The sequence below is a fragment of the Podarcis gaigeae genome, assembly GCF_964106915.1.
Source record: "Podarcis gaigeae genome assembly, chromosome: 5".
NCBI lineage: Eukaryota > Metazoa > Chordata > Lepidosauria > Squamata > Lacertidae > Podarcis > Podarcis gaigeae.
Genome location: NC_139681.1, coordinates 4,715,676 through 4,740,176, shown reverse-complemented (window position 1 = coordinate 4,740,176; position 24,501 = coordinate 4,715,676). Strand labels below are relative to the sequence as shown.

General features: G+C 41.9%; 1 protein-coding gene across 6 annotated transcripts in view; it reads right to left on the bottom strand.

Annotated features, from left to right (window-relative positions):
• SCUBE1 (signal peptide, CUB domain and EGF like domain containing 1) overlaps nt 1-24,501 on the bottom strand; it is a 178,979-nt gene that overhangs the window by 32,725 nt on the left and 121,753 nt on the right. For all 6 annotated transcript variants that reach the window (XM_083738725.1, XM_083738726.1, XM_083738727.1 and 3 more), the window contains one exon: nt 8,499-8,621. In XM_083738725.1, coding sequence (XP_083594851.1) covers nt 8,499-8,621 — 123 coding nt within the window. The remainder of the gene's footprint in view (nt 1-8,498; nt 8,622-24,501) is intronic.

Here is a 24,501-nt window from a genome sequence, read left to right as displayed (position 1 = left end):
TCGGATGCCAAACTGCCAAATGGGTAGCACCCATGGCTTTTCCACTGAGAGCTGGAGGAGCTTTGAAAACCATGGCCAATGAGGCCAGTAGGGTGCCAGCAGGACCATCTGAATATAGGTTCCAGAGCATTCATCCCAGGAGAGGAGCAGGAGAAAAATGTACAGTAGCTCTTTGGGCTACATTGGCGCCCTTGTGGTACCTCCATGTGGTACTTTATGACATATCTTGGAAGCTGGAAATTCTGGTTTGTTGCAAAGAGGTCCACCACCAGATATCCAAACCTGATCTGGAGCTGGGCAAAAACTGGCAGATGCGGAGGAAGTATGTATTCAAAGGCTATATATCCTGTTTCACAGTTGGGAGGCAGCCATGATTATATCTCCAATAGGTCATAATCACTGAACAATACCAGGCAAAATTAAAAAGCATTTTTGGAATTTATTCAAAGAGGTGGAGTGACAATATTTTTAAAAATGATATGTTCACTTTGCTTTGAATCCAGCTAATGATTATTTTGTAGCTCTGTAAATTTGTTCTCAGATTGTCTGTATGACATTTGTTGTTGGAAACGTCCAATCTGAAACATACTCAAGCAAGGTCAAGTAACGCATTTTGGTTTGCATCCATATTTTCATTTGTGTTTGTTGGACATAGTACACTGGAGATTATCCAAATGATCCCCAGAAAGGGAAATAAATGCAAAGTCTTTTTATTATTCATTTTCCCCAGGACTTTTTGGCTCATTGCTTCCCCCACCTTAGCTCATCATGGAATAGACTTACTGATGTATTGATCCTTAAAAAACAACAACAAAATAAAACATGGTACTTTTTATTAGTCCAGTTTCTGCTGCCTCAAAACATAAAGTTGAAAGGCTGTCAGCAAAACAAATCAGGGTCTATTTAAAATAGGAAATGCCATTGTTTCTCTTAAGACTTCTTTGTATAATAGATTATGACAAACAGTTCTGAATTATTTTAATAAAAGGAATCATAAAAATGTGTTCAGTACCCACCAAGTCTCAACCAGTGGACTACAACTAACCTTCCTGCCTGTTGGATCTACTGTTCCAGGTAACATTCTGTTGTCTCTTCCTTCTTCAGAGACAGAGACACATGAATGAATGTCTAATTAGGGGCATTTACTATCTCCCATGGGACGCAGGTGGCGCTGTGGGTTAAACCACAGAGCCTAGGACTTGCCTATCAGAAGGTCGGCGGTTCGAATCCCTGTGACGGGGTGAGCTCCCATTGCTCGGTCCCTGCTCCTGCCCACCTAGCAGTTCGAAAGCACGTCAAAGTACAAGTAGATAAATAGTAGATAAATCCCGCTCTGCTCTGGTTCGCCAGAAGCGGCTTAGTCATGCTGGCCACATGACCTGGAAGCCGTTCACCGGCTCTCTCAGCCAGTAAAGCGAGATGAGCGCCGCAACCCCAGAGTCGGTCACAACTGGACCTAATGGTCAGGGGTCCCTTTACCTTTACTATCTCCCATAGAAGTGAATGGTTTCCCTTGTGGCGAAAACAAAGAGGAGGCTCTGGTAACACTGTATGAGGGTAGTACTTGACCTCACCCCTGGATCTACAGTTTTGAGAGCTGGGGCCAAGAATAGTCCCCATCACCTCAAAGCTGACCTCAGTTGTGGTTTTCAAAAGGAGGAGAGCTAGCAATAGGTGAGATAAGGACCTATTGCTCTGAACACCCCTCTTGCAAATTGCTCCTCCTCATTCTTTTGAGGCTGCAGCAGTTTCTTCCTCTTGCATATCCTGCCAAGTTTAGAACCTTAAGAGTGGGCAATGGACATCTGGGAGCTAAGCTGGTGTGTCACCGAGAAGTCCAGTTTAGCTGGAAGTCTGCACGTGCCCCAAGACAATGGGTTTATTTGTGACTTTGCTCTGAACGATAAGCACGGCACTCTTGCACAGCGATCAGAGAAGCAGTTCCTTTAAGTGTTCCCCTGCCAGGTAAAGTTGCCAAAGATCATCTCCCCCCCCCCCCCATAGAAGCATAACAGTGCATGCCTAGTGAGTCCCCAGAACATTCACTATATTGAATGCTAGCATCTCCCTCCACTAGTGATGTATGGAAGTGAGAGCTGGACCATAAAGAAGGCTGATCGCCGAAGAATTGATGCTTTTGAATTATGGTGCTGGAGGAGACTCTTGAGAGTCCCATGGACTGCAAGAAGATCAAACCTCTCCATACTGAAGGAAATCAACCCTGAGTGCTCACTGGAAGGACAGATTGTGAAGCTGAGGCTCCAGTACTTTGGCCACCTCATGAGAAGAGAAGACTCCCTGGAGAAGACCCTGATGTTGGGAAAGATGGAGGGCACAAGGAGAAGGGGACGGCAGAGGACGAGATGGTTGGATAGTGTTTTCGAGGTTACCAGCATGAGTTTGAGCAAACTGCGGGAGGCAGTGGAAGACAGAAGTGCCTGGCGTTCTCTGGTCCATGGGGTCACGAAGAGTCGGACACGACTAAACGACTAAACAACAACAACAACAACAACAACAACATCTCCCTCCACACTTATATCAGCTGAAACGGATGTGATGAGACTGGAAATCTGGGTATTTTTAAACTGCTTGAACTCTTGGTATCTTCTGCCATGAATATGAAGCCCACAGAGGCAGGGATGAAGTGCGAATGGAGGAATTGTAGGTGTTCCACCTTCCAGAGGCTTTCCAAACCCTGACTGGACTCCACTGTTTGTGGTGTTCCCTTCCCTCTCTGGGAGACAGAGTGGACCTTGAAGTCAGCCTCACACCCTTCTCTAGAGGAGTGACTTCAAACCTGACCACGAGGACACCAGTTCAAATATGGGGTTTGTGGGGGCTTGGGGCAATATGTTATTTTAAAATCTTTTTGTGTTTGGAGATAAAATCTTTTTATGTGAAAATAGCCTGAGTAACCTTCCTTGTGGTGGCCTCTGGATGGCCTCTTGCTTGGTCTCCGAGGATTGCATCTGTCTAATATTGCTCACCACATTTCCATCTACAAATGAAAGAGGAAAGCTCAGTAAAACTTCCTGCTGAACTTCAAGTTTATAACCCAACCCACGTCCAATCTCCATTCCTTTTGCATAACAAGGTCTCAAAATAGTTTCATTTACAGCTGGGTGAAATAGTGAAAGGAGACAACAATATTCTGTTTTAAAGAGCCAGGTTCACTAGCGCTCTGGTTTTTACGTAAAAAACAAGGTGGTTTTTTAAAAGGATTAAACAAATTTGCAGAGGACAGGGTTATCAATGGCTACAAGCTGCAAAGGCTGTGTTCTATCTCCACTGTTGGAGACAGTATTCTGCCAAATGCAGAGCCTCCAACATTCCCCAAATGAAAATAGGGACATTCTATTCTACATCTGTATCACTGCTTCAGCATTACATTCTGGTCAAATACAAGTTATTAGAGGACAAAACAGCAGTTTTTTAAGCACAGAAATATTTGAATTTATATATTGTGTTTAGGGAAGGCTGAGAGGAAAAGAAAACCCCAAATCAATGCAACTAACTATATATAGTGGTACATTGGTTTACGAACTGAATCCGTTCCGGAAGTCCGTTCTTAAACCAAAGCTTTCTTAAACCAAGGCGTGCTTTCCCATAGCAGTGGTGTCTCAATTTACAAATGGGACACACTCAACAGGAAGTAAAACTTGTTCTGCTTCCAAGGCAAAGTTCAGAAACCAAAACACCTACTTCTGGGTTTGCAGCATTCTTAATCCAAGTTATTCATAAACTAAGCTGTCCTTAAACCAAGGTACCACTGTGTGTAGACTATGCAATGACATAATGCACTTATGAGTATTTTAGAAGCATGATAAATTTGAACCACCATGATATGGAGTGTCCCAATGTTTATTTTGGAGTCCAGGGACATATACACTTTTGAATTCAGGGCAGCGGTGCCAATCTTGGGGGCCCCCAGGGGTAAGGGCCACTACACATAGTTGAGCACAAGACATGACATGGCGCACACACACAGCATTTGAATGGCAATGCCCATCAACCGGGGGGGGGGGCTGGCACCCTTAAATATTTTATTGGGGGTGTTGCGAAGGGACCTTGGCCTCTAGGAGTTGGCTCCGATGGTTCAGAGATATGCAAATTTCCTTTTTTTAGTGTTTCAAACTTCTGAGCAACTTAGGAATGTGTAAGCAACTACAGAACGCTGCTGCTGGGGTGGATCCTGGCTGAATCAGCTGCAAAGACACCCCCACTCCTGGCATCCCCTCCCCTAGCTACAGTGGTACCTCAGGTTAAGAACTTAATTCATTCTGGAGGTCTGTTCTTAACCTGAAACTGTTCTTCACCTGAAGCGCCACTTTAGCTAATGGGGCTCTTGCTGCCGCCGCGCGATTTCTGCTCTCATCTGGAAGCAAAGTTCTTAACCAGAGGTACTATTTCTGGGTTTGCAGAGTCTGTAACCTGAAGCGTCTGTAACCTGAAGCATCTGTAACCCGAGGTACCACTGTACTCTGGGACTTTCCTTCACCCAAATGCACAAAATGGGGAGACTCGTCAGATTTCAGAAGGCTCCACCAATTCAGCTCATGGGAGAAATCAATGTCTTTTTCCCATCCAAGTGAGAATCCAGGCAGGAAAGGGCTTTGGAGGGAGGCATTTTTGTTCCGGAAGACCCCTCCCCACCTCCCCAAATGCCCCTACACTCCGGGAATCTAGTCCGGGACTAGAGGGACAAGCTGCAGGATCAGAACTCTTGCATCTTTTTCAAAGAAGGACCCAAAGAGGAAAAGCCCACAACACACCTCAGTGACACTTGAGGTTCCCAAATGAAACTGGCAAGGAAAGGTGAGGCAGCAATGCAAACCAATTGGGCCGGGACCTAAGAGGTTTGGACGCAGAGCAGACCCTCCCCATTGTGTGCAGTGTTGCTAAGCAGCTGGTAAATCTGTGCAAATGAGAACCTGAAATAGGTTGCTGCTTCTCTCTTTCCCTGGCCAGGAGATGGAAGAAGCAATGAATGAAAAGGTGGGGAAAGATTTGGGTGGGGGGTTTTTTACAAGGAGGGGGAGGGATGGCTTGCAACTGGGAATTTGGGACTCTGCATGACAAGGTGAGAGGCCATGACGGCTTAAGGGTTTTCATGAAGGTCCTACCTAGCATTTTCAGGGCAGTTGGAGACCATGCAAATGCCAACATGGGCATCTGGGTGGCTCCTGTGAGGACAGGAGACTGGACTAGAGGGGCCTTTGGCCAGATCAGTCAGGGCTCTGCTTATGTTCTTAACCTTTTCCTTTTGAGGTGTGGAGGCTATTCTTTGCTTCAGCTCAATTGCCAATTCTTCCTCCCCATGCATTCAAAAGGTGAGACTTAACAGTTGTTTTTTCTTTTTTTATGCTTTGCCCGACTGCAAAACCTTAAAAAAAAATTTAGGTGGCCTTTCATTTTGATTTTTCTAAAAAAACCTAAATACTTTAAAGGAGAAGATTTTTCTGAAACCCTGCTCTCTGACATGCTAGTTTTCTTTGGGCAGGCTCTGCGTCTTTCCATACATTTGCAGCCTATATGTGACTGCCTGAATAACTCTTTGCTTGCATTCTGAAGCGGAAGAATCTCAAGTGAGCTGTGCCACCTACTTTTCCTGAACATGTAAATCAGAGTTCCACAAATTTAAGCAATTCTTTAGCTGCCAAATAAAGCAGAATTAAAATAAACAGAAGCTGTGAACTGGATAAAAACAGATGCAAAAATACATAAACAATATGAACAGCTACCTCATCTCTCAACAAATATGTAATTAAATGTTTCTGAAACAGACTGTGGGAGGATTAAAACACCAAAAATAACCTGCCACAAGTCTCTCCACAGCACTTTAAAAATGTCTTGGCCACGAGTTAACACAGGGGGAGGCCTGCAGGAGATTTATAAACTGACATGGCCAGTAACCTCAAACCACTCTTGTTCCTTCCATTTAAAACAAGAGACACCAATGACATTATGTCAGTAAGGAAAGAAACAAAATACAGGTGATTCACACTTTGTTGATTTCTTGATCTCCATTAGCCTTCTGTCATTCAGCAGCAGCAGTCATGTTGACTGCTTGAGTTCACCAATTACCTTTAAAAACACCAGACAGGAGCTAAATCATCCAAGAAACCACCTGTTTTTGTGAGTCAGGTGCTATTAACAATATAGCTGCTATTGGTCTGGAAGCCCAAAGTACCTCAGGCATGAAACAGGAAAATACTTGCAATTCATTTATATGCTGTACCACTACGAACCAATATGTCTGCATTTTCTGCAGCTTTTTGTGGCTTCTGTTGTTAAATGTTGAGGTTCCCCCGGCTGAACAAAAAAGAGATGCTGTGAGCCTCTGGCTGTGATATTTGTGCTTCCTGTCAGGCTGCCATTTGAAGCCTAGGGCAATGGTCTCAGCGGTTCAGCTACTCTCTGCTATTCTTAGACAAGTCATGTGGCAAGTCTTCAAAACATGTAATTTTTTTGACTAACAATATTTCAGGTAAATATTATTTCCCATGCGGGTGCTTTTTCATATAATGGCTCCTCAAGTATAATTTTTTTTTACCGAAGTCACTGTCATTCTCTCTTTCATCACATTTTCTTACATCAGGTTCTCTTTCATCATATTTTTTTTAAAATACCCGTCCCCCCACCTTAACTCCTTTATCCTCATAAACAACCCTGTAAATTAGGTTAGGCTGAGAGATGGTGTCTGGCTTAAACATCGTGTTCTCTGTCACCTTATTGTGCAAGGGCTGACATTATTCTTACAACTGCCAAGCCTCCCAACTTGCTCTTATCTGTCAAACTAAATCCACAGTGCTGTTTCTGCCCACTCAGGTGGTGCTGTCTTTGCCAGCCTATGCTCAGCTTGCTTTCTTTTCATTTTCTAAGGTCTTTCCCACACATTCTATAAAGAATGGGGAAAGGAGGAATTGTTCAATGCTTCAAAATACCCCCCTCCCCATTTAACACTTCACACAGTCTGCAAATATTCAAAGTGTTCAGATGCATTCATTAAATAAAAGCCTTCTATAGTTATTGCAATAATCAGAAAAAAGTAAAACAGTGACTGTGTTCTTGATGCTTTGAAATTAACCCCCTAAAGGACACACAACAAGCACATTTTTCTTTTCACATTTCCTTCTTTGCTCTCTGAAATATAAATTTCCCTTTGTGGGATGTTCAAAAAGCATATAACTTTGAAACAACTTTTCCATATCAAATGAACCTGTGCACCTTGTTCTAGCAATGGCTGTGAAAATCATCTCATGTCAACTGTAGCATAGAAACAGACCAAAGTGAGATTAAATTTGTAGTGGAAACAAGGTTTTCTACAAGATTTCTTGAAGTTCCATCTCAAAGTTCTGTACAGGAATATCATGTACTATACAGCTCACTCTGCAGATGAATAGTCCGCAACTTTTGGGAGTGGTTATTTAAGTGTATGGGCTGTCAGATCTATGCTTCGTGCAGGGTTTGCATTGCTAGGTCAAGCTGCTTCCTGGCTGGGCTTTTACTCTCTCACACGGGGCCACTCATTTCTTTGTTTATAAGAGTATTTCTAAAGCCCCAACTCATATGAAAATAGCTTGGTGGTATCCAGTAAATACATCCTGAGCTCAGTTCACAGATCTCATAAGTCATTCTTGTGCAGAGTGATGCATTAGGACCTGTGAGACCTAGGTTCTAATACCTTTCTTGAGCCATGCAAGGCTTCCCCCCTCTTACGCACATCGAGTTGCATGGGACCTCAGAATGTAACCCTCACCTAAGTGGGGAGTCACCTGAGAACCACCTTGAACTCCTTGAAGGAAAGGTGGGATATAAATGTAATACTAAATAAATGGGTTGTATTTTCCAATTAGCTTTGCTGTGATACTACCCAAAACCTTGGTGTCAGCATGGATCAAGAACTGCACAGCAAGATTTGCAAACCTTATCCAAGAATGCCAGATGTTAACTGAAAATGAAAACCTAAAAGGTGAAAATCCGGTCAACAGGTTGCTCAGTGGTACCTCAGCAAACTAAGCACCCATGTCTCACTTCCCAAATTTGAAACATATACAGTCATTTGCTTATTGAGAGCACATAATTTCCCTATGAGTGTTAGGCAATGTTTAGCCTCTACATCAAGACCTAGTTTTGTTTAAAGGAAGGAGATCCAATAGGCTAGAGCTAGTTAGGTGATATTCACTGAACACACTCAAGACTTTCAGTTCCAGCGTTCTTGCTGCTTTAAACAACTGGAACATTTTGCTGGTTCTACCTGTAAATCACCTTTTTCTCACCCTCAACTGGAGTTGGGTTTAACATCCTATCTGAATGTTACATATATTCTGAGAATAATTACAGCATTGAATTATAGCAATTTCTCTAGAAATATCTCTGCCTCTATGCTAGATATAAATCTTATGGGCTTGTATTTCTAGCACTGAATGATTTAAGCTTATCACATTACTAATTTAAAATAAACAAAAATAAACAAGCTTTGATAAAAGGAGAATTACCTTGGCAAGTTCGTTCATCTGTTAGTAGCTTATATCCCTTCTGGCAGCTGCACTCAAAGCTGCCCACAGTGTTTCGGCAGAAGTGGTCGCAGCCACCATTGTTCACCAGACATTCATCTATATCTGTTAGAAACAAGAGAGAAAGAAATTGAACCAAAAATCAGTAATATACCTTCTTCCCGGGGGGTGGGGGAGGTAGAAAAGTATTATTTTGCCTGTTTCCACAAAAATCTGAACTTAGATTATCACTGGCACTATACTTGCCCACAATGCTACTAGGATGAAGGAGGGGGAAAGTTTTAAAGATTATTAACTGGCTATGAAATTAGTTGTGTGAACTTCTTCATCAACATAACTATGGCAAAATGAGGGGGGAAATATTGAGGAAAACAGCTGTAGAAAAACTGAATTGCTGTTCAGCAATCATATTCCACCCTGTAAGTTCATAAATTCAGTGCCTGCCAAATGTTCCACAATGATTTTAAAAATATTCAGTTAATGTATATTTGTAGCATCTGTGAAGATAGAATCTTAAAAATATTAAAATGGTATAATTACTTTTCTTTATCTTTCTCTCTACCTGAACAAACTTAACTTGGAGGCCTTAGTCTTCATTGTCATTTCAATCTCAATATACCCAAGACCACACCTCTGCTTTCTGTCTCCACACCCTCTACTCTCTTCTCCTCTTTGGTCTTCCTACTGTCTCACCTTGATCCCCTCAAATCTATTTAGCACTCTTCTGCTCAATCCTTTCACTAATCCCATCTCCATGATCAAATTGCATCCCTTTTAATATGCTTCACTGGCTCCCAATGTAATACCAGACTGTTGTTCTTATCTTCAAAATCCCCTGTAGCCTTGCAGCCTTCGTCTCTCTTCTCTTATATTCCTATATAACCCTAAACCTTGACCAGTTCCACCATCCCCAGCCATCCAAAGTTCTCCTGCTTCTGTCTGCAAAGACCACCACCCTTTCTCCCCTGTATTCCTAGAACTGCTTGCCAGAACACCTCCATGACGCTATCAACGCTTTTGCTTCTTCCCCCCAACCAGTCTACTTTTTCCAAGAAGCCTTTGGCACAAACCTTAGGAACTGCAACATATAATAGCACATATAATAGAACAATAGTATATAATTCTCTCTTCTTCCCCCTAATTTGTTGTTTCCTCTGTGTCGAACTTTAGACTGGAAGCTTCATAGGGCAGTGACCTGTCTTATTCTACGCAACGTACCACATACACTGATAGGCACTGCAATCACTATTCCGATCTTTTAAAACACATAAAATGCTAGCAATGAGAAAAGAATGGTGTAGGTTTTATTTGCTCTTGGCTTTATAAAATGCTTCATCATAGCCGCAGTCAAATAAAAGAGACAGCCTTCCACATACATTTCAATAACCTATAAGAAACTCCTTTTCTGACAGCATCCAGCAACTGGTGGTTGCCCTCTCAGTGCTATGATGCCAACAACATATTAATATTTGTGCAATTCTTCTGATCTCCCTTTTACAGCTGGAAACAGAGGTGTTTTTTCTTGTCATATGAAGGAAATAAGGTGCAAGAAATGTTTATACAGAGCCTAGATTGCAAACAGGAATTGTCTATAAAGAGAACTATTTGCAAAATAAGATCAAAGCATGAAGTTGCAAAGCGACTATGTTTGCCACAGCTGCACTAGCTCAACATGCATGCAGTCTAGTCACACAACACTTCTTTTTGGTGACACTTTTGAAATTAGAAAATATCCAGGAAGAGTTGGAGGAGATTGCATCAGTTTCAAAATGTTTAGCAAAAGGATGGGCCATAGTTGAAAGCACACAATTCCAGTTATACTGCATTATGAACAGTCTAGTTCAGCATTTATAATTGCAACTATGAGCAGTTCAATATTTCTGGCAGATAATTGTTTAGACATTAGTAAAACAAAAAGTTTTAACATAATTTTAAAAATATTATAAAAAAGAAAACTTGTGTTGTCCAAACCACCAAAGTATCTGAATTTCCCGCTCCTTTATTGGTCTATGCCACTGTAAACCTATAGATATCACCTTCTCCTCTATGGGCTCCTCTGCACAACAAAGTAAACAACTGGTGATCTGCTGTAGCAGCTTTGGTTGAAGTTAGGCTTCACAGAATCGTAGAATTGTAGAGTTGGAAGGGATGTTGAGGATCATTAAGTCTAGCCCCCTGCAATGCAGGAATTTGCAGCTGTCCCATCCAGGGATTGAACCAGCAACCTTGGTGTTATCAGAAGATTGGTTGAGGTCAGGCTGCCTTGCAAAAGGGGAATGCCCTTCATCACTGGTGACACACACTTTGGAATCTGCTCCCTAGAAAGGGCTGCTCTGCTATGGACCTTACAATAGGCATCAATTTTCGAGAAGATGCTGACTGACCTGATTTTAGATGGCCTTACCTGTCTAATTATTTGCTTGGGATTGCAATTTGTTTGATAAGGTGTTAGTACTGTTTTATATATGTTTGGTGACATGTGTATTTTTATTTGATTGTTTTGCAAATTGACCTCTTACAGTACCACTGTCCTGGATTTCTTTCCTGGGTTTTAGCTACTTTTCTGTGTCTTGTATGTTGTAGTCACATTTTTTTTTTGTATCACAGCTGCTTTAAACTTGTGTGGTGAGCTGTTCTGAAGGTCCAAATGACTTCTGTGTCAGGATATTTTTAAAAACAAATGAATGAAAACAAGGAAAACCTAGTACCACAAATATTTATTCATTTATTCCACTTATAACCTGCTCTTCCACCCAAAGGTTCCAGGGCAGTCAGTACAAAAGAGAATTCAATACAAATATACTGAAATATAAAACATACACTATTACATAAAACCCTAGGACCAATATAAAAAAAAAGCAACCCAGCAGTAGAAGAGACCAATTTTCACTTCAGCCTTCCCCAAATGCCTGAAGGAAAAGTTATGTCTTAAGCTGACGCCGAAAATTAATTAATGAGTGGGACAACTGTGTCTCCAAAGGGAATGAGTTTTGCACCTAACAGAGAAATCCTTCTTCTGAGCTGTCACACTATGAATTATCGTTATTGATGGAATTACAAGCAGGGCCTCTCCCATGGATCTAAAAGCACAAGTCAGCAGATAATGGGAGGGGTGCCCCTTTACACAGTAAGAACAACACCTTAAATTGGGCCCAGTAGAACATGGCAGCCAGTGCAGAGCCTTCAGGACTGGTGCCACATGATCCAAATTTGCAGTGCCAGTCACTAATCTGGCTGCCATGTTCTGCACTAGCAATAGCTTCCAAACTCTCTTCAAGGGCGGTTCCACAAACAGCACGATGCAGGTCTAAATTAGAAGTCACCAGAGCATGTACTACTGTGGCTACATTAATCGGGTCGTTCAAAGTCTATAGCCCATAGAATAATGTGACATTTTAGATGTCTCCAAAATCATAAGGCAAATGGCTAGGGAGACTTATCTGTAACTGGACTGGCTTCAATTTTTAATTATGAAAGGATGGATTCTGTTGCATCTTTTTTTCAGTCCTTTGTAGTCCCACCATGGGTAATCAAATGGATAATACATGTAATAAGGCAATAATGAAAAATAGTAAAAAGGTCAGTTCCTGGTCATGGTCATTTGTGTGCTGGCAAAGTCCTCATGCAATGATACACAATTTTACAAATGAAACACTCTTGTCAAAAATCCAGTGGGGTAGATTGATGTAGTTTTGGAGCAGTTGATTCCATGTGCACAAGCAAATGTGTATCTGAATGTTCATTTGCACCTGCAGGTTTACCCTTTTAAGGTTAAGGTTTTAACCTGTTCTGAGTTTCAAGGGGTAGGATCAAATCTCAGGACAAGTGGCCCGAATCACAGGGCAGGCTATTTTCTGCTTGGCTTGTTGAGAACTTTGGCCACATCCCATGCCCAGCAGGCTAACAACCCTGAAGAACTAGGCACAGCTGACTTCAGCCTGCTAAGTGCTGAGTCTGCAGAAACACATTCCCACAGCAAGATGTCTCCATGACTACGCAAGACGTGTCCACAGTTGCAACTGCAAGTCCAGTTATGCTGAGCAGGCCTAAACTCGAGATAAGGGTCAGTGAAGACCTGCCTTGAAGCCAAGTAGAAGAACCTGATTCAAGCATGACTTGATCACATGCTTTCCTGGCCAACAGTGACACAGAAGATCATGTGTCTCTGTGTTTGCTACAATATGCAAAGTAGAAATGCTTTGGACCTGCTTTGTCTGGGGCTTGTTCCTTCTGGAGTGATCCAAAACAGGACTCTGGACTGCAGCCAGAATAAACTCTTCTTTTACCTTTCCACCTGCTGTATCTCGTTTTATTGGCTGGGATGGGACGTTTGGACTTTTGTTCTGATAACATGTTGATGATACACCCTTCCACTGCACCTGAGGGCAGCAGGCTAATTTAGGGGAAACAGGTCAAGTGGCACACACTGTTGTTCAGCATCTTTCTGCTGGTTCCTGTCCTTTGGCATTTGCCTCATTTTGCCTAATGATATGACTGGCCCTGGTCCACTGTAGAGCAATCCAAACCCCTTTTGTATTGGGCTGTAGGGTTAGACTGGGTGGGGGAGCCAACCAAGATGACCAAGGGTCTGGAAACCAAGCCTTATGAGGAACAGTTGAGGGAGTTGGGTTATGTTTAGCCTGGTAAAGAGGAGACAGGAAATATGATAGCCATCCTCAAAGATCTAAAGGGCTGTCATATGGAGCAAGCTTGTTTTCTCCTGCTCCGAAGGCTAGGACTTGGACCAATGGATTCAAGTTACAAGAAATGAGATTCTAACTAAGCATCAGACAGAACCTTCTTGTCATGAGTGCATGCAGGAGCCAGGCCCTGTGACTGGTAAAGCTTCGCAGGACTGGGGCTTTCCTAAGTTTGTTCTGAAGAGGGAAGGTGCAGCCGCACAGGTGAGGCCGACTGGTAACTCACAGCACCTGGTGGCAAGAGCCAGGAAGGGATATAAAGTCAGCATTTCCCTTTGGCTCCTTGTCACAGCAAAATGCTTCCTGCCTTGCTGTGTTTGGCTTCTTGACTCCTTGCTTCCTGATCCTCATACCCTTGGCTCCTTGACTCCTGTTTTCCTGACCCTCGGACCCTTGGCTTCCTGACTCCTGGCTTCTGGACTCCTGTTCCTGCTCCCACCCTGCCATCTTGCCCCCGGTCCCAACGTCCTCAGCCAGGACTTCAACCGCCCATAAACCGAACCGTGACGCTTCTGAAAGTAAGAGCCGTCTGACAGTGGAATGGACTCCCTTGGGAGGTGGTAACTTCTTTGGAAGTTTTTTTAAAAAACAGGTTGGATGGCCATTTGCCATGGATACTTTAGTTGAGATTCCTGCTTTGCAAGGGGTTGAACTAGATGGTCCCTTCCAACTCTATCAATTTACGATTTTATGATATTCGTTGGTATAAACTGACAATGTTCCATGAAAGGAATTACTAATTAGACAGCAACTGAAAAGGCTTGGATCAAAATTGTAAATGGGGCTATGTGAAACTAAGGCCTTTAGAACAGGGGGGAGGTGGAAGTTGTTAACTGCAAAAACATTCTGAGCAATATAAATAACACTACGTCTCAGTTTGCACGTATTTCTTTCCATGGCTGTAGCGAGACTGACAAGGCATGTAAAAATTATTTCACTCTATGGAGGGCAGACTGTTGCTGCATTTCACTTGAAAAGGAACAGGATCCAAGTGTATCACCTCTAACCAAGTCAATGGCCCCCATTATTTTTCTTCCCATAGCTATAAATAAAAGTCTTGTTATGAGACATGCGAAAATGAATGATCCCACAGCATGAAAGAATCTGGACCTCATTTATCTTTGTGTAGTTTGGAATCCAGTTTTATCATAGACAAAATATAAGGTTTACTAAGTCATTGTTTTCAACATATACCTGCCCTTACAGCCATAAATTCTCATAATGGCAAAAGGCAGAAAACCAGTTCTTAGATTACTCGTGTGTGAATGGCCCTTTACAGATGACACACCAGAACTAAAGCTTTCATTTCAAGTATTCATGGAAGTGTGAGTCACATGAATGTGTGAACCAGTCCCTTATTTCATTCATATATACAACCTGAGATCTTTTTGTTCCCCTTGTGACTATATGAAGTTACAAGAATATTGTTATTGCTTGACAAGCGTACATAAGTAAATAATGCCATGTAAATAATAATCATAAATCATAAAGCTCTTAAAATGAGGGTGATGAGGAGACAAAGACAACAGGCTGATAGCAAAAAGGACAGGGAAGTTTAACAGGGGAAGATGAACAAGTTAGACATACATTAACTTTAGGAAAACATTTTGTTGTATGCATAACAATGCTTTGAAAATGTGTGCATTGCAAAGTTAGAGGAATGTTGGCGGCAAAAAAAAGGGTTCTGAAATGCAGAGCTGGCTTATGCCTCAGATAATACTCTATTGTTTCAGAAGCTTTAAACAGGCGAACATAAAACCTAGGTGTCTTAAGATAAGTTGCATGGCTGCACATTGACAAGAAGGAAGCGACAGTTCTTTTTTTTTCGTTCTAATGCCATGCCAGGAAGATTTGCTCAGTGTAATTGATGGCATGGGTTCTCAAATGTCTGGGAGGACCTGGTTTGCATCAGACTTGTGTATGTGTGCTTGGTGTATGTGGGTGTGCATGCGAATTCATGCACAAGTCCTATAAAGTGTTCCAAGTCTGCAAAGAAATGGTAAGGAAGACATCATACATTATGGATTTTTCAGGATCACTACTCACATTAAAGTGGTGCCTTTTCAGTCTTTTGTTCAAATAAATGCACACTTAATTTACAGCCCTGGCAACTAAGGATAGAAATAAATTTTACATGTACTTCCACAATATTTTTTTGAGGGAAATGTTTTGTTTTTATAACATGGAGTCACAGAAACGGTGATTTGCCAGGGGTACAATAGGGGCTTATTTAACCTTTCCCCGTGGAAAATCACTCTAAGCTGTTTTTACTACCTCTCAGGACAAGATATCACAACTCACACATTTTCCTCTATGGGGGTAAAAGCAGCTGAAAGGGGAGTGATTCTCAACAAGCCACATGCAACTACATAAGAGGAGAGTTCTACCAAAGCACTGTGCCATGGAGCTGGATGTTAAAGAGCGATTTGTCAGTACAGGAGTGATAACCAGTGGTGGCAGCATCTGTCCCATCACACAGAAAGCAGGGGGGGGGGCATGCAGCTGAGGAGTGCTAAACCTTACTCCTTAGTTTGGCTCCACAAAGACCAAGCAGAGAAAACTCTATTAAAGCCTCTGCTGCAGTTTATGCAGGAGTGTGTGTGGTTAAAGGGCCAATTGTCTGTTTCACAGTTTAGGTGAGAGCGGTGGAGGGGTCTAATCAAAGGGGACTGAGAGATATTTCTTGTATCAGAGACTAAACTGGAAGCCAGGAATGGCTGCCTAAATTACAGGTTAGGCAGAGTTACGTTGTGAAGCCCTGAAAAAAGCAACAGTTTGCAAGATTCATCTCAAATTATTATAGAAGCACCACACCATTAAAGCATTTACTGATGATGGATAAGTGGGATTAACAACAACAACAACGTTATTTTAGACACCTCCTCTACAGCAGCATATTGTGGCTTTTGCCATTGCTTTTGGAGGTGGGTGGGGAAGAATAAAGGAAGCAAGAGAAATAACCTAGCTGACTGCATTTTCTCAGGCTCCTGCTTCCCATCATTCCACTTGCTTCTTGCCTCAAAACCTGCCAGTGGCTGTGTAAGTGATGCTACTGCTTCATCCAAGGTTCTCTCTAATGAATATTTTTTTCCTTTTCAGAAGGCTACATTCTTTTCTTCCACAGGAAAGGTCCTGCTACATCTAGTATAGATTTTTGAAAGTGATTTGTCTGTCTATCTGTTCTCTATACATCCAAGGACCTCCCAAGATATCGTCGCTAGACATGGCAGATTCCCAAGGTGAGGGTGGCGCTCTGTGTCAACATTTGGACGCCATATTTAGTCAAATGGCAGACTGAAGCATGACTTTGGCATAGGTTTGGCAAGACTGTGACTGTTTTGTTGGCACGGGTTTGGCTGCCTGAGATATTACTGCCAACTTTGGCACAAGGGTTCCTGAGGTGGGGGTGGGGGTGGGAAGCAGACTGCAACACCATTAAGATTCCAGGAGCCATACTGAATCAAGATGGCAGACCGAAACATGACATTGCCATGACTTCACCCAATTTTTGGCATGATGGGTCCAAACCCACAAATTACAATATCTACTTTAAAACCACAATATTTTTTGGCTTCTAAAAATTTCCATGCAGTGTGGAGCACCCCCCCCCCATCATTACAGTATAACTCAGGGATGACACCCACAAACAGTGAGCTCAAAATATGATTACTGACAGAAATGGCAAAACCAAAGTTTCCTCCTCTGGAGAAGAAAGTTCACTGAGAATTGCTCACAGTTGTGAAATAGTGAGAGACAACTAGAAAAAACAACAACACAGAAAACTGGGATGGGGAAAGTGGAATGCCCAGGCTGAGCTCCTAAAATATTACATTTACTGTGGAGGTTACATTCCAAGGCACCACACGTTTAAGTGAAATTGCATATTTTTGCAACACCATTGAAAAAAGCCCGCAAACACTCACTCCCTTTTGTGACATTTTTGTGTCACTTCTGGGTTTGGTGCGATGCGCATGTGTGCAGTTGTGCACGTACTGAATGTGTGTAAATGGGGAATTCCCTGTATCTTGGAGGATGTCATGGCTGGCTAGCAGCGACTGTGAACAGAAATATTTCCTCTAAGAAAATCTCTCCACTCTGACACACACACACCCTGCAAAGATCCAGCCGTTCTTATTCACCTAGTCTGGGTCACAAATCAGCATGAATGCATTAATTTTCTGTCTTTCTTACAGCTTGGTTTGCTACTGTACCAACCTTCTGTTTCCTCCCCACACCGCAAAATCTAAATAAGTTATTAGTATGAGTGCACATTAAAAACCTGCTAAAATTTAAAAGGTGCCTGCACCTTTAAAAGAATGTGGAATAATCTGCATGGTTTTTTAATTCAGATTTTTGTTCAGATTAGAAGCGTGAAATGCATCACATAAGATTTTTTAGAAGCAGAATGCACTAGTTAGGCTCTGAACCCAGATTCCCCAAGCGGTTTTAGTCAGGTATTTCCAAATTTTGTCACAGTAAACTTCCTCAGCTCAAGGAACAGCATTGAGAAGAAAGAAAGAAAGAAATATTCAATCCTCTAACACAGGATCTATTCATATAGCCATTCTTAAGGTAGAAATCTCTCTATTAGGTAACCTTTTCTTCATTATTTTCTTATGATGACCTTGTGAAAGCATCCCTTGTGCAAATGCTAAATTTTCCCGTATCCTCCAACTGAAGATGTCAATTTGCAGGCACTACACACCGTAATGCCAAACAGCAGAGCATTCCAACTAATGAGGGAGGCACAAAGAGTGCTACATAACCCCATGGCTTGTTTTAAGTTACCGCCCTAAGGGATCTCAAGAATACAAAATGACAACAATAATCTGTGTCAAATTTCTGGGAGATGATCTATAATGAAATGAAAAAGATATTTAAATATACTTTCCTGAAAAAACCAGAGGCCTTTCTCCTGGGCATGGTCAGCCAATTGGTGTTAAAGATAGAACTTTCTTTTTGTATGCTACAGCAGCAGCAAGAATTCTCATCGCAAAGCACTGGAAGACACAAGATCTACCCACCTTGGAAGAATGGCAGATCCAAGTAATGGACTATATGGAAATGGCAGAAATGACCGGCAGAATACGAGATCAAGGAGAAGAGAAGGTGGAAGAGGACTGGAAGAAGTTTAAAAATTATCTACAAAAACATTGTAAAATTTATGAATGTTGAGGACATTATTCTAGTGAATAAGATAAATAAGAGTATGAAAGAAGGTATAGATATTGGATGAAAATTTGAATAATATAATATGTGAAGGAACTTTTAAAGGATAAAATTAAATATGAATGAACTTGCTAAATTAATTTTAAAGTGGAATACAAGAAAGGAGGGCGGGAAGTCAAGAAAATAAGGTTATGATGGAAATGAACTTGAAAAGAGTTCTCTTTTTTCTTTTTATGTTAAATTTTTTAGGTTTGTAATATTTATCTTTTTTCCTGCTTTTTGGCAGAGTTTTGATTTTTTTTCCTGTTGTTTGAATGTTGGTGTGTGTTGGGGTTTTGATGCTTACTGTTTTATTGTAATCTTTTACTTTTCTTTTGAGAAAATTTAATAAAATATTAATTAAAAAATAATCTGTGTCAAATTACCCGTAATATGGGGATGTAGGGAGGCGAGAAAGTGGCCATATTACACCACTGATGTAGATATTGAGGATTTGTAGTTCATTTTGCCTTCGAATTCCATCATAAATTGTGCTGAATGTGTGTTGGGCCATGGCTTGCTTAACCAGGAAAGTGGGAGCTCCAGCTCAAGCTCCCCAGAATGAGTGACTTCAGCTGGAGTCTTAAGTGATACAGGTAGAAAGTCTTATTATTTCTAAACTGCTTAATTGTCAAAGTTTCTAAGTAGCGCACACAAAGATTACAAAATAGCACTCAGTGGATAAAATCGCTGTAAAACTTAGAACTTCCTTCATTCAGAGACATGGCAATAAATCTAAAGCTTGGCCTCTGTGCCAAGTTCAAGATTCTGGTGTAGAAAGCTCTACACTGCTTGGGACAAGGACTTTCCCCACTATATATCAGACAAGCACCATTTCTACTGTCTTTTCAGCACCATGAAGATTTTCCACTTTCAACAACCCCTTTAAGCGGAGATTTTTTTAAAATCAAAATCGGTATCTGTATCGGATTTGAATTTTGTGCGTGTGTAAGAAATTGTTTTCATTGCAAGCAATTGTTTCATATATCTTTTCACTGTATTGTGAAATTGCTTCGGGATGCTTCATAGCAAGTGATTCATAAATGAAATTAATAGTAACAACAATAATAGACATGTGCAAAGGGTACCAAAATAATTTTGCACAATAATTTGTTGGGAATGGACACTTGCTTTTGAATCAAGTGGGATTGATCAGCAAGGACCAATAGTTTATAGTACATTGATTCCCTTTGTTTGCCTATGTGCAGTAGCATCTTTCACTGAATGTGCCCTTTTGTTCACTTGAGCTTCCTCTTTAATATATTTTTTCTTGAAATCTTTTCCTAACAAGAAATCAAAGACAGCTTACGGGATATTTTTTTCATGTAATCAAGTAAACTGTTTCCTTAATTAACAAACTTTGCAAATAGGCTAAATAAAGTTTCCCAGTCTGTATCCAACATAAAATGGTTCCTGCAAAGCACTCATCTGTGTGCAAATGCTATCTGAGCACAGAAAGGCTAAGGCAGGTTTGAACAAATTTCTGTCATGTCACTTTCTCCCTTCTCCCATATAAGTCTACTTTGAAATACAAATGGTAATCTGTCACACATGGATTTGGGTGTCAACTATTTCCCTCTGGGCATATCCACTCTGAACATTATCCACCAGCTAATCAATTTTTTAAAAGGCCTTCAAGGCTGCCAAAAGATCAGTCACCTTGTAAAACAAACATCTATTATATCTTACATCATTGTTAGAGGTTATTAGATTTATACAAGACAAAAGGAGTGAATGCAAAGTGCATCTCATACAGAGATTAGATATAAAATGTTGATGTTGCACAGGTGTGAAAAGTTTGCCTCTTAAATTTTGAGAAATTCTGCTTTTAAAAAATTTGCTAGTTCGGTGCTATGAAACTAAAGAGAATACCACTGTATTTATGGCATGATAACCACATGATGTAACTGCTAGAAAAAGGTGCAAAAATACTGAGCTGTCATATCTAGTTTTCAAAATATTATTAGGTTTTTTCTTATTGTATCCAAAAATATAATTGTAAAAGGCACACTATAAAATTGTAAAATGTCTCTTTCCCATATCACAATGGTTTAAATTTTGCAGACGGTTCATTTGCAAAATGAACAGAACTGCTGTTCATTTTAACAAGTGGCTTTTGCATATTTCCAGCTGGTACACTGATATCAGGGACCGGAAGGGCTCCAAAAAGTTTGTGGTGAAGGCAGTTGACCAGGGAAGTGACCCAGGAGAGGGGACCAGTGATTTATGGGGCACTTGCAAGCCAGGGGCCAGGGAAGGAGGGGGAGTCAGGGCAGGATGTGGAGCACGAAGAACAGATGGTTTAGGCAAGGCATAGGTCAGTAGATTCCCCACCTTCCCTTGCCCCACTGTCTCCTAGAACCAGGAGATGCTTGAAAAGGGAAGAGCAGTGATGACTTCCGTGCAGGAGAAGTCTCAGGTGGTGGGTACGCAACCTGTCCTAGGTAAAGGTAAAGGGACCCCTGACCATTAGGTCCAGTCGTGACCGACTCTGGGGTTGCGGCGCTCATCTCGCTTTATTGGCCGAGGGAGCCAGTGAACTGCTTCCAGGTCATGTGGCCAGCATGACTAAGCCGCTTCTGGCAAACCAGAGCAGCACACGGAAACGCCGTTTACCTTCCCGCTGGAGCGGTACCTATCTATCCACTTTGATGTGCTTTCAAACTGCTAGGTTGGTAGGAGCTGGGACCGAGCAACGGGAGCTCACCCCGTTGTGGGGATTCGAACCACCGATCTTCTGATCGGCAAGCCCTAGGCTCTGTGGTTTAGACCACAGTGCCAGTCACGTATAAAGCAGAAAAGGGGAGGGGTCCCACTGTTGCTGCAGCAGCTGTGCCATATGACCCAAACCTGTCTAGAGGCTAGAAATGTGGGTATCTAGAGCACCATGAAAGCTTTTGTGTTTCTCTTGCCAATAAAGAGTTAACTTTCAGACGTGTGCTTTTCTTACCTGGGTCCCACCTCAGATTAGCTGCACTCAATCCTGATACCTGGCCGTGGTCCTACATATATTAATTGCATTTTGACTGAGCGACAGTAACACATTCATTGTGGAGCTCAATGACTGCAGAATGCTGCTGCTGCTGCTAAAATCTTAACTGGGGCAAAGTGTTGGCTCATGCAAGTCCAACGATGCCTTTTGAGGAACGGCTAAGGGAGCTGGGCATGTTTAGCCTGGAGAAGAGGAGGTTAAGGGGTGATATGATAGCCATGTTCAAATATATAAAAGGATGTCACATAGAGGAGGGAGAAAGGTTGTTTTCTGCTGCTCCAGAGAAGCGGACACGGAGCAATGGATCCAAACGACAAGAAAGAAGATTCCACCTAAACATTAGGAAGAACTTCCTGACAGTAAGAGCTGTTCGACAGTGGAATTTGCTGCCAAGGAGTGTGGTGGAGTCTCCTTCTTTGGAGGTCTTTAAGCAGAGGCTTGACAACGATATGCCAGGAGTGCTCTGATGGTGTTTCCTGCTTGGCAGGGGGTTGGACTCGATGGCCCTTGTGGTCTCTTCCAACTCTATGATTCTATGATTCTTTATTGTATCAGCTGCACCGGCTGTCAGTCTGTATCTGTCTGCAATTCAAGGTACATCAAAGCACTAAGCAGCTTGAGGCCGAATTACTTGAGGGACCCTCTCCTTGGCCATGAATCTTCTCTTCCTTTGAGATCAGCTGCTGCTTTCCTCTTCCATGCACCACAGCTTTCAGGGCACAACTGGTGGCAATGCACAAGTGCACTTCCTTTGAGATAGCACAACTGAAGTGTGTAGTTGTATCGTACCAGCAACCCGAGGAATATATGTTAAACAAGCTTTCATTTCTCTTACTGCTTAGTTTTGTTTATTATTAGTTTTCAGTCTTTGTGGCCCAGTCAGCTGGCAGAGTCCCCTCCATGGCTTCAATTGCCACCAGACTTTATTTACTTATTTATCCACTCTAAAAGGAGTCACCCAAAGCAGATTAAAAAATATAAAACCATCAAACTAACAATTAAAAGAACACAAGTGACTAAGTGCAAGATGAAGAAGCAAGGACGTGAACCCCATTTGGCTATTCAGGAGGAACGATTAAGAGTGGCATGAGGCAGCCACATTCGCTTGCTTACCTCACGGCTGCACCCCACACTGGGCAGCTTGCCAGCATTGGGGCAGCCTGCCAAACATGAGTGCTCAGGACGCCAACTCATGGGAAGCAGCCCTATACAAATCAACAGGCACTGGTCCACCGCAGTCATGGTCCCAGATACATGGCCAGCATTGGAGAGAGAAGACGGGTTGTACCCAACCAAGCCACTCAGAGTAGACCGACTGAAATCAATGGACTTCACGACTAACTTAGGAAGTCCCTTGATATCACTGGGACTCATTGGAGTATGGTTTAGGTGGATACAGCCCTTAGATTTATATACATAGCTACCGGTATGTTTCAGTGGGATTCCTTGGGAAATAACAGATATTCGGTGTCTCATTCAGGCACACACAAACGGTAAATGCACTCTCAGGTATTTGAAAACACAAATGGTACAGTATTTCCACTGTGTGTGATTTGTTTCAAGGAAGTAGGCAGTGTATTACACAGCTAGGTTACCATGACAATGAGACAGAAAGAACAAGAAATGTTTGCTTAGAAGAGCATTCAGTCAAGCAACTCGAGGGCAACAGCCCCATGGTTAAACAGCATATGAGAAAGTTAAGAAGGGCTCTTAGTCGGGTAGAACAAAATGCGGTAGCTTTTGAGGTCCGTGGCTGCACAAAGGGTAGCTGAGACATCTAAACAAGTATAGGTGAGATCAACTTATTTCTTTTCTATTAGACAAAACGTGCGTATGATGGGCTAAAAGGAAAATATTACACAAGCACTTATCCCTGTAAAACTCAACTACATATTGCTCCGATGAGGGAAGCTTCATAACTCAAATATTCTTTGGCAACTTCAAGATGCAAAGTTCTAATTTCTCTTTCTGCCCAGGACATATGCCAAGATGTCAGAGAAAGAAGCACCCCCTGCCTCTCCACCTGGCAGTCCAAGGCTGGTCCTGAGAAAATGAGTCTAGATTTAGCCCATAAAAGAGAGAGAAAAAAACATACTTTCAGAACATGACCGCAGGACATTCCAAGCAGCCAGGAATTAAGAGAACCAAGTTAATAAACATCACAGTTATTCAAACGACGTAATAATCTTATTTAGGACAATAAGGATAATTGATACCAATTCCACCTCCCTCCTTTGCCCAAATTAATGCCCGAGGAAACCTAGCTCTGAATTTCCTGAGGCTGCTGCTGGCACTGCAATCTCACCGTGTTCAGAGCTCCTTATGAATTTCCACTCTTAAATCAGCTTATATCCAATAAATCTCCTGCTCTGTCAGTTATACATGTTGTGTCTAATGTGATTAAATGCTCAACTGATTAGACTCTATATATTTCAGTCAGGGCAGATTAAGAATGAAGCCAGCACCTGGCAAGGAAATTGCACAGAAGCCAAGAATTTGTGGATCAGTGCCCACTAAGCTGGAAGTACAAGTGTCAGAAGAGGTGGGGGCTGCCACAGGTTAACAAGGAACTGAGATGACTGCATTGACTGACGGAGCTTCTTTCCTTCCCCTCTCTGTTTTCAGGAATTTGCAGTTATGTTCATTGTTGTATCTCTTATGTGCCGGTACATTGGGAACCCCAATGTGTAGATGTGTATGAATATATACAATAATGTGTATAATAATTGTTTATGTTTTTAGCAAAACCAGTAAAAACAATTCATTTTTTGTTGAGATCCAAGAGCAAGACTGGAATTAGAAAAAAAAAAAAAAACAACCCAGTGAAGGGAAGTTTAACTCTGAGATTTTCAGAAAATTCCATTCCTATGGTAAAAGGGATTAGTCAGCAGCAGTGGGGTCTCTGGTGCTTGTGGCGAAAGACAGCAGGGCTTCACTTGCTTTCACTGGTTTGTAGTGAAAGCTCGCTTGCATGCAATGTCTCTTCTGCAGTGTATGCTTAACCTCTGTTCCTGGTGTTTGAAACACAGCTGTAGCTGTTGAGAGAGGAAAGGGTTGTTCAGCCACATGCTGCCAGGGTCTTATG